Here is a 12917-nt window from a genome sequence, read left to right on the forward strand (position 1 = left end):
ATTCCTAAGTTCATATCTTTTCTGTGTCGAGTGAGATCTTGGACCATCCTGTTCTGGTGCCTGCTCCCTCTATTGCAACCTGGTCAGAGGCCGATATGGGGTAGGCCACTTGCACATCCTCCAGGGGTAATGCAACGTCTTTTGCTGATGTGAAGGGGGAACCTAGACTGATTATTTTAGAAGAGCTAGGGTATATCTTAAATCTATGTCCATGAGGAAGTACCCAGTTTTTTAATTGAGGTATGGCAGGACTCTGACCTTCTGAGATTTGTGTGTGCCAACATCCCCAGTAAAAAGAAGTAAAAGACTAGGCACGTCTCTCCTTTGGTAAATGACCCTCAGAAAGAATGACAGGACTTTATGCAGGGGCTCTTTAAAGTTCTCAAGTCCCTGAAGGCCCTTCAAAGTTTTCATCTGCCTTCTGGTGTTGAGACACCTTTTTCCTCCACTCCTTTAAAGAGGCAGAGGGATTCTTCATCTAAAGATGAGGACCTGGACTGTAATGAAGACTCTATTGCCTAGTCTTCTCAATTCATTCTCCTTTGTCTGTAGCTTCAAATGAGGAGGATTCTTCTTCGCTTGATTTCTCCTTAGAATTGTTTTGGGGCTACTATAGTCAGTATAATGTAACATTTCCAGTGGGAGAGTTCTAAAATGTCTGATGAGCAGCAGAGATGTTGTGCTTTATTTCAGATGAAGACTCCCCTCCCAAGCCTTCTGCTATTCCACCAGTTCTAGAAGGTCTGTTGGATACTTTTGTTTCAGCTTCTCAACATCTTGGTTCTCAGCCTCATGCTCAAAAGAAACCTGCTTTTGTATAGTCAGGTTTCTCCTGACTATAGAAATTCCTTTATAGGAATCCTTTCTCTAATCCTTTTATTTCTGTATTTTTGCAGTTTTCCTGTTATATTTCTCACTTACCAAACAAAAGTCTTGCCTTCTGATAAAGATAACGGAACCATGGACAGATATGGCAAGAAGGCATTTACTTCAGCTGCATTGGCCTTTAGAGTTAGTAAATATGAGTCTCAGAAGAGATGCATGTTGTCTTCTGTTTAAGCTTGGGGATGTCTTACATGATGTGCCTGATTCTGACCATCAGTCCTCTGCCTTATCCTTAGTTCTGCTTCACAAGTAGTCAGGCAGTCTATCAAGTGCAGCTGTGATGCTGCTGATACTTCTTCCTGGGCAGTTATGTGTGGATCAGTGATATGTAGCTAGTCTTGTCTTGGACTCCAATCCCTTCCTGAGGATGTTAAAGCCAAGCTTCTACTCTGGATACTCAAAATGTGTTTGGTTCTTTGGTTCTAATGCTGCAGACTTATTTAAAGTTTTTCATAAGGGTAAATAAAGTAATGCAACACCTGAATCAAATGTTCCTCTCCCCTTCCCAAAGTATCAGACAAATTATCCTTCTAAAGCAGGTCCTTTTGTTAGAAGGCAAAAAGACAGCCTTAGAAGGCCAAGTGTCTAAAGGTAGATTTCCTGGGAAATCAGGATGGGATTCTAAAAGTCAAAAACTCCTTCCCTGTGACTTTCTTCCCTTTCCCTCAGTCAGATTCACTTTTCTCTGAGACTTTCTCTGTCCTTTCCATTTTGGCAACAGATCACCCCTGACCATTGGGTTCTCTCCATTATAATATAGGGTTACAGGATGTCATGGAAGTCTCTTCCTCCTTTTTCAGGCATTCTTCAACTTTCTCTTCCAAGCCAGTTATCTCTCTTCCTCCATTCATTCAGGATCTTTTGGATCATGGCAGTATTCACCCAATTCCTTCTCAGTAGGACAGGAGTTTCTATTTTCTGATGTTTCTGGTTCCCAGAAAAGGGGATTTTTCCTTTCTCGCCACATTTCTACTGGTGCCCAGTTTCAAGATGTTAACACTTCAGACTTTGTTTCCCACACATCTCCCTCATGTGTTTAGTCTCCCTGGGTTTGAAGAATACCAGTCTTCACATTCCTATTCATCCTCTCTTCAGGAAGTTTTTGAGATTCTCTACATCTTCATCATTTTCAGTTCTCTGCTTTGCCTTTTGGTCTTTCTACGACTCAAGGGGTGTTTACTGAATGCCTACCTCCTATCATAGCATTTTGCAGACATTACAGCTTTTAAATATTCTCTTATCTGGACTACCTTTTGCTTTGGGCTTCTCCACTTGTTTTTCAAAGGGACTTTGGAACTCGGTATTCATCTCCTTTGCAGTATTGGGTTCACTCTAAACCTGAAGAAGCCTGCTCTAACACCATCTCACAACCAGAATTTCTTGGGATGCAGAATTCACAATCTCCCTATGACAGCCTTCCTTCATGTGGCAAAGTTTGAGAGTCTCAAACTTCTTTCAGAACCGCATTCTATTGCACATGACCTCCACAAATTTTATTCCAGGGTGCTAAGCCCATTGCCATGGAAAACAGATGCCATGTTCTTCTATTGGACAGCAATGTGTGTCTGTATTTCCCCCTTTTCCTCTTCTGCCAAAGGTCCTACATAAGATTTTGTTGGACATGCCCATAATCTGGTCCTACATAAGATTTTGTGGACAGGCATATAATCTTGCTGGTGAGTGTTTTGGCCCAGACAGCACTGGTCTCCCTTTTTATCACCTGGCCACTGGCAGTCATCACAGCTTACCTCAAAGGATGGACTTGCTCACACAGGACAGAGGCTCCCTCATTCACCTTCATCTTACCCTGCAGTTGACATTTTGGATGATAGGGGGTTTTAATTCCTTTTAGATACTGTTTTTCTAAGGATCTGCTACAGGTTTTACAGAAGGTTAGAAAACCAAATCCAAGAAAATCTTCTGTATCTAAATGGAAAATATTTTCTTTACAGTGCAAAAAATAGAACCATGACCACTTGGTTGTGGATATACCTGTTGTTTCATATGTGTGTGTGAGTTGCTTATCTCTGGTCTAGCTTTACTGTTCTGTTAAGACCCATTTGTCAGCCTTTAGATCCACCTGTTTTTTTTTTTTTTTTTTTTTTTTCAGATTTGAGGTTAAGCAGTTTTTGAAAGATGCCATTCACATTAGGTTCATAGGTTCATACTAGGCTATCTGCCCTAGGGCATTTATAAGCTTAGCCAGAGTGTGTGTGACTTTCACCACCCCTTAGGATGAGAATACTATACCCATTAGTTTGCTGTGCCTCTGTCCAGCAGTGACACAGAGATGATTCCCGGGGTAAACCTACGATCTCCCATCCACTCGTCAAGATTTCTCTTGAACAGAGTCAGTGAGGGGCTCTGCCTCACATGGACTGGGATTCTGTTCCATAGTGTAGGGAGTCTCTGGGTGATGGATCTGTCCCTCCAGCACGTCCTATTTATATCCGTGTTGAGGTTTAAGTCTCTTGCTCTCGTGGCTCTGGTGGATTTGGATTTTTTGAGGTGGAGCATGTCCATTAATTCCGGGTTGGACATGGCCTTGTATGTCAGGCACAGATCACCTCTGAGTAGACGGTATGCGACTGAATAGAGCTGGAGTTTCTTCAGTCGGGCATCGTATGACATATGTTTGAGCCCCTTTATCCTTTTGGTGAGGAACTTTTGGGGTCTTTCCAACTGCTGCAGGTGTCGGGTAAGGTACATTCGAATGGGGCGTTGTACTCAATCATTGGTCTGATAAGTGAAGAGTACAGGGGTACAATGACCTCTCCTGATCTGGATGTGAATCCCTTCATGATCAGGTGGGCAATGTAGAAGGTCTTCCTAACCACTTTGGCAATGTGAGTGTCAAAGAGAGGTTACTGTCAACTTGGGTCCCCAGGTCCCTGATAACTTCTTCCGTGTTTAATGGATTACCACCTATGTGGTAATTAGGGGTTACCTTGTTTTTCCCAAAGGGTATGACTATACATTTTTTGGCATTTAGCTTAAGGCCATGGCTCTGGCACTAGTTATCCATTTCTATGAGACCTCTCTGGAGGATGTCTGTGTCTGATGGAGTGTCAATTATGGTGCCCAGTTTGCAGTCATCTGCAAATTTTGTCAGCCACAATCCCCCTATGTTTGCCTGCACTTCAGAAAAATAAATGCCGAACAAGAGGGGGCCCAGGACTGAGCCCTGTGGGATACCACTCGTGACCGGCTTGGAGTCTGACATGGCACCAGCAACTCTAACCCTGTGTGTTCTGTCCTTGAGCCAGTTTGCAACCCATCTTGTGACATATGGGTTTACATCTAAGCTGGTGAGCTTTTCTATGATGCCCGAGTGGGGTATTGTGTCGAACGCTTTTGCTAAGTCAAGGTAGGCTGTGTGAACTGCCTTACCCTCATCAATGGCCTTAGTGACTGTTTCGAAAAAGTCGACCAAGTTCAAGAGGCAGGATCTGCCCTTGACAAAGCCAAATTGGGTAGGATCCAGTGTCTGTAGGTCCCTCCAAGAAAACCTTTTCTTCCTTCTTGGGGGTCTGTATTATGTTCTGGAGAAGTTAATCCAGCCACCCTTAGAACTTGCAGTCAGTTCTTCCTTAAAGTTTTGTACTTGGTAAACTCTACTGTTGCTCGCACTGACTTCTGCCAAGACGGTTTCTGTGGTTATAGCAGTTCCTTCCTTCTTTGCCTTTCATAGGGGCATGCTTTCTTTTAGGACATATCTTTCCTTCCTTTATGCTTAAGGTAGTTATTGACTGGTCTTTAAAAAAAAAAGTCTCATCAGTCTTCCATCTTTTTCCCCTCACCTCAGAATAGAGGTGAGAGGAGTCTGCATTCTTTGGATTTGTATAGGAAGCTCAAATTTTACCTAGACAAGACTAAGGGCATTAGGAAATCTGAGCATATCTTTGCTTCTTTTCACTATATGAAGTTAGTTTACCAGTCTCTGAACAAACCATTTTTTGAATATATATGAGGCCATTCATTTTTGTTCTTATAATGGGCAACAACTTTATTCCTTTGTTAGCATCCATTCTGCTAGGGCAGTGGCCTCCTGTGGATCTTTTTTTTCAAGGGCTTAGATTCAAAAGCTATTCTAGAAGCAGCTATGCGGTCTTCTCTTCACACTTTTAAATAAACATTAAACGTTAAATGTGTTTTCTAGGACCAAAACAGGTTTTACCAGATCCAGACTCCAGGGTATTTTGGACTTTTCTTTAGTCCCCCCCCCCCACCCCTTTTCAGTTTTCCCTATTGTAAGAAATGCTGCAACATCTTAGAAGGACGGTACAGTTGTACACAAACTTACTATAACAGTAGATGTTCTACTGATTACTATTGCAGTATTCAGTCACTCCCTCATAGGTGTGTAGTTTCATAGGTGTGTACTAGGCTAATGGCTCTGGGGCCTTTACAAGCCTAGCCATAGGATTACCCTGGCATTGTGCCACCCGACCTTAGTTCCCAGTGCCTCTGTCAAGTAGAGCCACTGGAGTTATCCCCAGGGTGAATTTTGTATTTCCCATCCACTCAAGATTTCTCTTGGAAGAGGGTCAGCGAGGTGCTCTGCTTGACATGTACAGGAAGTCTATTCCATAGCATGGGCAGTCTCTGGATTATGAACTTGTCCCTCTAGTACGTTCTGTTGATTGTGATAAAGAGGTTGAGGTCTCTGGAGTGTGTGGTGTGGAGGGTTTGGGATTTCTTTAGATGTAGCATTTCTAACAGCGCTGGGTCAGACATGGCTTTGTAAGTCAAGCAGAGATGACCTCTAAGTAGGTGATATGAGAAAGAATAGTTGGAGTTTAAAGTGTTTAAGGCCTAGGATGCTCTTTGTGAGGTACTTTTGCGGCCTCTCCAGTTGTTGCAGGTGTCTAGTGAGGTACATGCCAAATGGGGCATTGTACTCTGTCCTAATGAAGGAAGAGGTAGAGGGAGACAATGACCTCTTTCTTCCTGGATGCAAAACCCTTAGAAATTAGATGTGCCACATAGAAGGACTTTCTGAACACAATGGCAATGTGGTGATCAAAAGAGAGGTTGCTTGTCAACATATGTTGTCAGATCTCTTATAACGCCTTGTACGTTCAGTGGACTACCATCAATGTGGTAATTCATGGGAACCGGGTTTTCCCAAAGGGGATAACGGCAGATTTTTGGCATTGAGCTTAAGGCCATGGTTCTGACACCAGTTGTTGGTCTCAGTGAGGCCACTCTGTAGGATGTCAGCATCACTTGGGGAGTTAATATCTCCCAACTTGCAATCGTATGTGAACATTGTCAGCCAGAGTCCCTTCGTGTTGGCCTGGACTTCAGAGAAGTAGATACCAAACAGGAGATGACTTGGGACCGAACCCTGTGGGACTCTACTTGTGACTAGTCGGCAGTCTGACTTGAGTCAGCTACTTTCCCACTGTGGGTTCTATCTATGAGCCAGTTTGCAACCCACCTAGTGATACAGGGGTTGATGCCTAGTTTAGTGAGTTTTTCTATGATTCTTGAGTGGGGAATGGTATCAAAGGCCTTGGCCAGATCAGGGTTGGCTGTATGAACCAACTTGCCTTCATCCACAGCTCTGGTGACTGACTCAAAGAAGTCGACAAAGTGGAAGCAGGCATGATCTACCCTTCACAAAACCAAAATGTGTGGGATTCAGAGTTTGGAGATTCCCTATATCCTTGTCTATTAGGTCCATGATGATGCGTTCCATAGCTTTGCATATCAGACTCAGGCTAATGGGGCGATAGTTCCCAGGGTCTGTAGTCCCTCTTCCTTTATGGAGAGGGATGACTGTAGCAGTGCGCCATTCGGTAGGGACAAAGCCTGAGGTGAGGCTGTGATTGAACAGGGCACACAGGTGTGAGGTGCCAGTTCACTCTGTAGTTCATGTAGAACACAGTCAGGGATATTGTCAGAACCCATAGAAGCTGTATTCTTGGCCTTGGGCAGATCTGCTTTAACCTGTACAGCAGTAATACTGGGTGCCAGGCAATCTACTGGTATTGTTATTGGTCCGGGGGGGGGGGGGGTTTACAGTTGGCACTGAATCTTTCGGCCAGTATATTGGCAATATCTATTGGCTCAGTATAGGAGGTACCATTGTGCAGTAGCTCAGAGTAAATCTGGGTATTGCAGTGGAGATTCTTTACATAACTATAGAAGGCCTTGTGGTTGTCCTTACTGTCTGCTGCAATTCTGTTTTCATAGCTAGCTTTAGAGGATTTGATGAGAGATCTCAACTTTCTGTTGAGGCTGATGAGGAAGTTTTTCCAGTCTTGGAACTTCACCTTATTCCGCATCAGTTTCCTCCTTCTCTTGTAGAGTTTATGGCAGGGGACCACCAGATTGGCTTCCTTTTTGTGGAGGAGAGTATCTTGGTTCTATTGGGTATGGCGAGATCCATGCATTTGTGTACGTGTTCATACAGTGCATTGGTGTATGACTCTGCAGTCATGCAAGTATTCTCCATTTGCATGGGTGCCGTGAAGTTAGCCACCTCTGTTTTTATGAGCCCAAATTTAGCTTTGGAGAAGTTTTTCATGGTGGTTACCTTTGTGGGGGGTGGGGGATGTGGATTTCCAAGATGATTAGTTTGTGGTCGGATCTGAACAGGGAGGAGCTGACTATTGGTTTAGAGCAACGGTCGCCCATGTTAGTAATGACCAGGTCAAGGATGTTGCTACCTCTAGTGGGGGTAAGAATGAGCTGGTCCAGGGCACTGGAATTAATTAACTCTAGAAAACGTTGGGCAAGTGTATTGGTACTTGTGTAGTTTTCCCAGTTAATGGAGGGTTAGTTGAAGTTGCCTAGTGTGAGTGTGTTAGGTTGGACCTTAATATTCTCCAGGATGCTTAGGAACGTGGAGTTTGGGACATGATTGGGGACCTGTAGCAGGCTACGACCTGAATCGCTGTCATACCCAGTGTTAGCTGCACCTGAAGTATCTCTGATGCATTATGTTGTGCTACCAGTCTGGAGGTGGGCACGTCCTTTATGAATATGGAAAAACCACCGCCTTCAGAGCTTTGGTCCATGTTCTGGGGCCGAAAGGTGTGGAAAGAGTTACAGCCTGGTAGTGTAGGGTTGCTTTCTGCTGCCTTGAACCCAGGTCTCTGTTACAGCACAAATGTCGATGTCCTCTATTCCTTGAGGCTGTCCTTTAGTTAATGGGACATCTTGTGTCCTAACTGCAAATTCTATGTTGAGAGAAGAAGTGTGATCAACTATAGCAGCTAAGGGAGGAGTTCTAGAGCTTGGGAGGGTCTTAATGGTGTACTGCCTGTGGCTAACCAGTGCTGAAGTTGAAGTGGTTGGATGTAGATCATGAAAATCTTGCATTGTTGTACCTGTATACCTTTTGTTTAATTTAGGTCATTTATGGAATTTGGTTTTGACCAAGTGTGCATTTGCTGGCTTTCATATAATTTTCAGAATGTCTTAACATCATAATACTTTTGTGAGGAATAAACATTGTGATGAGCTAGCAAAGAGTAGTAAGCAGTTGTTTTGACATGCATGTTAAGACATTGTTTTCTATTTTTCTGCAGCGTAAGAAAGAGAAAGCATCAAAGACTGAGAAGAATGAAGATACAAGTAAAGGAAAAGGAAGAGGGAAAGGAAAGAAGACTAAGTGTTAAAATGCAGATTTTTGGAAAAGAAAAATTCCATGTCAGAATACATTGCATATATGTGACAGCTGTAGACCACAGTGGTCAAGAATCATTGTCTGGTACTAATTGGACTGACAGTGTGCCCTTACACAACAGCAAATTGCACAGATGGGGACCACCAGCTGCTGTGGTATTGTGGCGGCCATGTTGTTTTTCCATACAGTGAGCAGTGATACTGTGGTATAGTCCACTGGGGGGCTTTGCTACACAGACTTGTAGAATTCATTGGATTAGAATATTAAATTGCTGGAAGAATGGTAGGATGTCAGACAGCAGTCCTACAAGCAGTTTTTCTAATCTCGATGTCCCTCTAAGGACAGAGTTTCATTACAGTTGAATCCAGACATGAAGCCAGATCTGGCAACATCACTTTATCTTAACCAGTCTGAAAAAGATGACAAATACGAGGAAAGGATGTATACAGAAGATTTACTAGAAGCCACATTTTTGTTACAGGAACATTTATACAAGCAGATGTGTTGAGCCAAGGTTAATGGTGACCACTGACTTTGTGATGGTCTCCATTATCCAGTTATGTCTTTTGTGACTGCTTCCTTCTAAGTTTGCAAATCAGAAGAGAAATTACCTGTATTTTGTCCCATGTTTTAAATGCTTGCAAGTACTGACAGTTACTGTATGTGGCTTCTTAAAGGTGTCCTTGACGAGCCTGTCTTGCTTTCGCTACATTAATACTGGACTGCTGTAAATAAGATATAATGCAAAGTACTGTTTTGTATATTGGCAAAATATAAAGTATATAAGATTTGCAATAAAATAGAGATTTTTGCTAACATGGCTTTATTCTCTGCCATAGACCAGTAAACTTGGTACACCCAAGATGCGTGTTGTACCACAGCAAGTTTTTGATGCACCTGTGGCTGAAAAATCAAATACAGAAGATTCCTAAATGAATTGGGGGCAGCAAGTAGTAGAAGTTTTGCTGTAATAAACAAAACCACTGTTTTCTTATTAGCCATTGAAAGGACAGAATTCCTGAATCTCACTGACAGTGTAACCTTTAAAAAATTTAGTGGGAGGGGCTTATTTCCATAGTTCATAATATTTTTTCTGATTTTTGTCCTGTGTACAACTGTATCTCATTTTGCTGATTTCCTTTGCTTTGGCTAGAAATGTTTGGTGATATTACGGTTGTGATAATCTGAGAGATGAGATGAAGCCATTTTCCAGAAATAATAGACTGTGTGAGAGAGAGAGATCGCTTATCACCTGTTTGTGGAAGATCCTGTTCCCATGTCAGTAATCCATATCAGCATTTCTTGCTCCGGGTTAAGGGGCTCCTTTGTTGCCCCAAGAACAATTTATTTCCTGCCACTTGCATTGTTTTTATTCCTAAGAGGCAACAGGGTTGTACTAATGAGAAATTTTTTCATTGTAGGTGGAAAGTTTATTCCTGTGTCACCTATTAATATGAATTGCCAGTCTCACTAGACAGTGAAGAAGGACCATTAGTGTTTTTAGTTTGTCTTAAAACTTCACAAAATGTCACCAAATGCACTCAGAGGCAGCAGTTCAGTTGCTCCATATGTCATTGTATTCAAAGCTTGAAGTGCTGCTTGCCACCTTGCAGAGATGGACTTGGGATGCACTTAGGAAGTAATGTTAGTTAAACATTACCACTTCAAGACATCTGGCAAGAAATAAGAACCCAGCCCTAAGGTTTCAGGACCTTGGATCCTCCTCAAATGCTGCTATGGCATCTCTTTATTTGATGCTGCTTCTGATGAGAATCTGACCTATTGTGTGGTGCAAATTCATTTGATTCATGAAATATGCTTTAAGAAGGCTTCCTTAGAGCCCCATCTTTTAGGACTAAACCTCAGGTAGAAGTGGTAGCCATCTACCTCCCACTCTTTGCCAAAGAGGATATTGGTGTTGATAGCTGAATGTTTTGCATTGTGTTCTTCTTTGGCATTAGTCTTACTGCCTGGGTCTCTAACAGTTTCTTTTGAGTCGTATCTTTCCGAGCAGTGGTTTCACACATTATACTTTTGTAAAGGAGCGCCCCCCCAAACCCAAAAATAGTATTGGCTGCCCTAGTGATAGTTTTCAGATATCATGTTCTCCTTGTGGAAAATAAGTGCGTGTATGAGAGTATTTTGCCGAAGGTAGTGAGAGGACTTAGTAAACAAGTTTCCTTTCTGCTAGACTCAGGTGCAGGCACCCCCCTGTAACATTTCTACTAGAACAGACCCCCCCTCTGTAATCCTGGTGTATTTTTCCTCCTTTTTACTGTCTTGCACCATTGACGGTGGGTACTGTACATGTTTCAGGAGACATTGTTGTAAGGACTCTGAGGTTTTCTTGATGAGCACTAATGCATACAAGTCATTTTGTCTAATTCGTTATTTACAAAACCCACTGACTATTAATTTTTTTCGGTAATTCTCTTTTTAATGGATCCCTCCTTTGGAAAGTTTTCAGGATGACGAATGGTGGTGGTGATTTGCTTGAAGCGCTGTGTTTTTTTGCCAAGAAGTCTCAGTATGCTGCCTAACGCAGTAAGTGTTTGAAGCTTTCCCCTATTTTTAATACTTATGTAAGGGATACTGTTTGTGTAGCCTGGAAACTTTTTTCCTGCCTAATGGTTTCCAGAAAAGGTGCGGCAGCTTTTATAGCTAGGTGACTGCTGCCAGAATAAATCCAAAAGACCCCACAGTCTGGGTTTTCTTGTTTCCGAGATGGAATTTTTCTCCTTGGGCAGATTTGAAAGCAGCTGCATTTGTAGTCCCCCTGGCATGTTGATATTTTAATTTTCTATCTTACACAGCCCAGTTTCAGGACCGTCTGTTTTCTCAGGCTCTGGGAAAGAAATGTACAGTATAAATGTGCTCTATATGTAAGATTTCTTTTATACACATCAAGCTCCACAAATTCTTTTTTCTTCACGATACCTGTGGACTACCCCTTGACTGCATCAGCACCCAATGGCCCTTTCCTGTCTTTTAGAAATGCACTTGTGTGCACTCACTGGGGAACTTGTAAAATGTTTTTTATAAACTTTTGCTATACCAAAATACTTAGAAAAGTTAATTTTTTTTGTACTTAGTCATTTTGCTGTTTTGCTGTTTTTCATACTGTTTTCCTGTTTGGTTTCAAAAAACTTATCTTTGCACTTTCCAACAATCTCTGTAACCAGCTTGGTTGAAATGGTCATCCTGAGACAATGTAGCAGTTATATGTTTACTGACAAACATGTAATAAAACTGACACAGTGCGTGAGAGATGTAGTTGTATAGTATTATTGGAGCCAAAGCTCTCACACAAACCCAAGACAAATAACATGCAGGTTAGGTTGTTAGTACCACATACACACATGACCAATCTCACACTCGGACCAAAGCAGATGTAGCAGTAACTTACCTAAAGCACAAAGACCTCCTAAGTGTAACCTAAGAAGCAAGTGCCTTTGTCAACCTCACAAACTTGTAACATAGGCAACACTCATGAAACATGCATCTGAGTCACAGTAATGCATACCAAAAGCCCATAAGGTAAACCCTCCACAAAATCCAATAATCCTAGTCATAGGTGACTCCATAGTGAGACACACTGATGCACCACTTACTAGGTTGTGTAAGGAGAGGGTCACAGCCAGATGCCAATTAGACATAGTCATAGCGCACATGGATGTAAATGAATTGAGATATAGCTTCCTGAACTATACGAAGAGTGGTGTGATGACACACTCTAAATGTGTGTCTAAGGCAGGTGTGTCTAAGGCAGGTATGAAACTTAGCCTTAAGCAGCATTCTACCATCACAAAGAATAATGCTACAGTGCAAATAAGAGATCAACTTCAACAGTTGGTTTAGATTCTGATTTCATTCTAAGGGGGTGCAGTATATCAGCCTGGGAGGAGATGGTAGGTTGTTGTAATTGCTTTGCAAAGGATGTTCAGCACCTACTCCCCCCCCCCCCCCAGGCTTTCATATATTGGCTAACTCTTTGTCCACCTCCATAGTTCCTTTATAGCCAGTGTTAGTCTTCTAAAGCTTCCAACAAAACGGAATGTAAATAACCTTGATATTGCTGCTCAGTGCTAAGGCCTTGACAAAAAAAACTCCATTCTCTGCCCTGGAAAACAACCAATATTAGAGCATGCCTTCAGTGCAGTTTTCAATGCTACCACATATTCAAGCCCTCAGCAACAGATGAAAACACTAAAGGTATAGTGTCACCATGTACTTAATGACAAAAACCTGGACTTCCACATCCAACCTAAACCCTTTTGTCATCCCTAACTATAGGATAACCTCTGTGCCCCCTTCAGCCAGTACCTTTTACCTAATCAGTATGTGGTCCTTGTGCATTAAGCCAAATATATTGCTCCTAGGGGACTTCAGCTAC

General features: G+C 42.3%; 1 protein-coding gene across 1 annotated transcript in view; it reads left to right on the plus strand.

Annotated features, from left to right (window-relative positions):
* Positions 1 to 9340, plus strand: part of RFC1 (replication factor C subunit 1) — a 1497679-nt gene extending 1488339 nt beyond the window's left edge. The window contains exon 23 of the mRNA XM_044063570.1: positions 8427 to 9340. Within this exon, the coding sequence (XP_043919505.1) occupies positions 8427 to 8516 (90 nt within the window). The 3' untranslated portion in view covers positions 8517 to 9340. The remainder of the gene's footprint in view (positions 1 to 8426) is intronic.
* The last annotated feature ends 3577 nt before the right edge of the window (positions 9341 to 12917 follow it).

The sequence above is a fragment of the Protopterus annectens genome, chromosome 2.part1 (genome assembly GCF_019279795.1).
Source record: "Protopterus annectens isolate FY-2018-M chromosome 2.part1, PAN1.0, whole genome shotgun sequence".
In the NCBI taxonomy this organism is placed as follows: Eukaryota; Metazoa; Chordata; order Ceratodontiformes; family Protopteridae; genus Protopterus; species Protopterus annectens.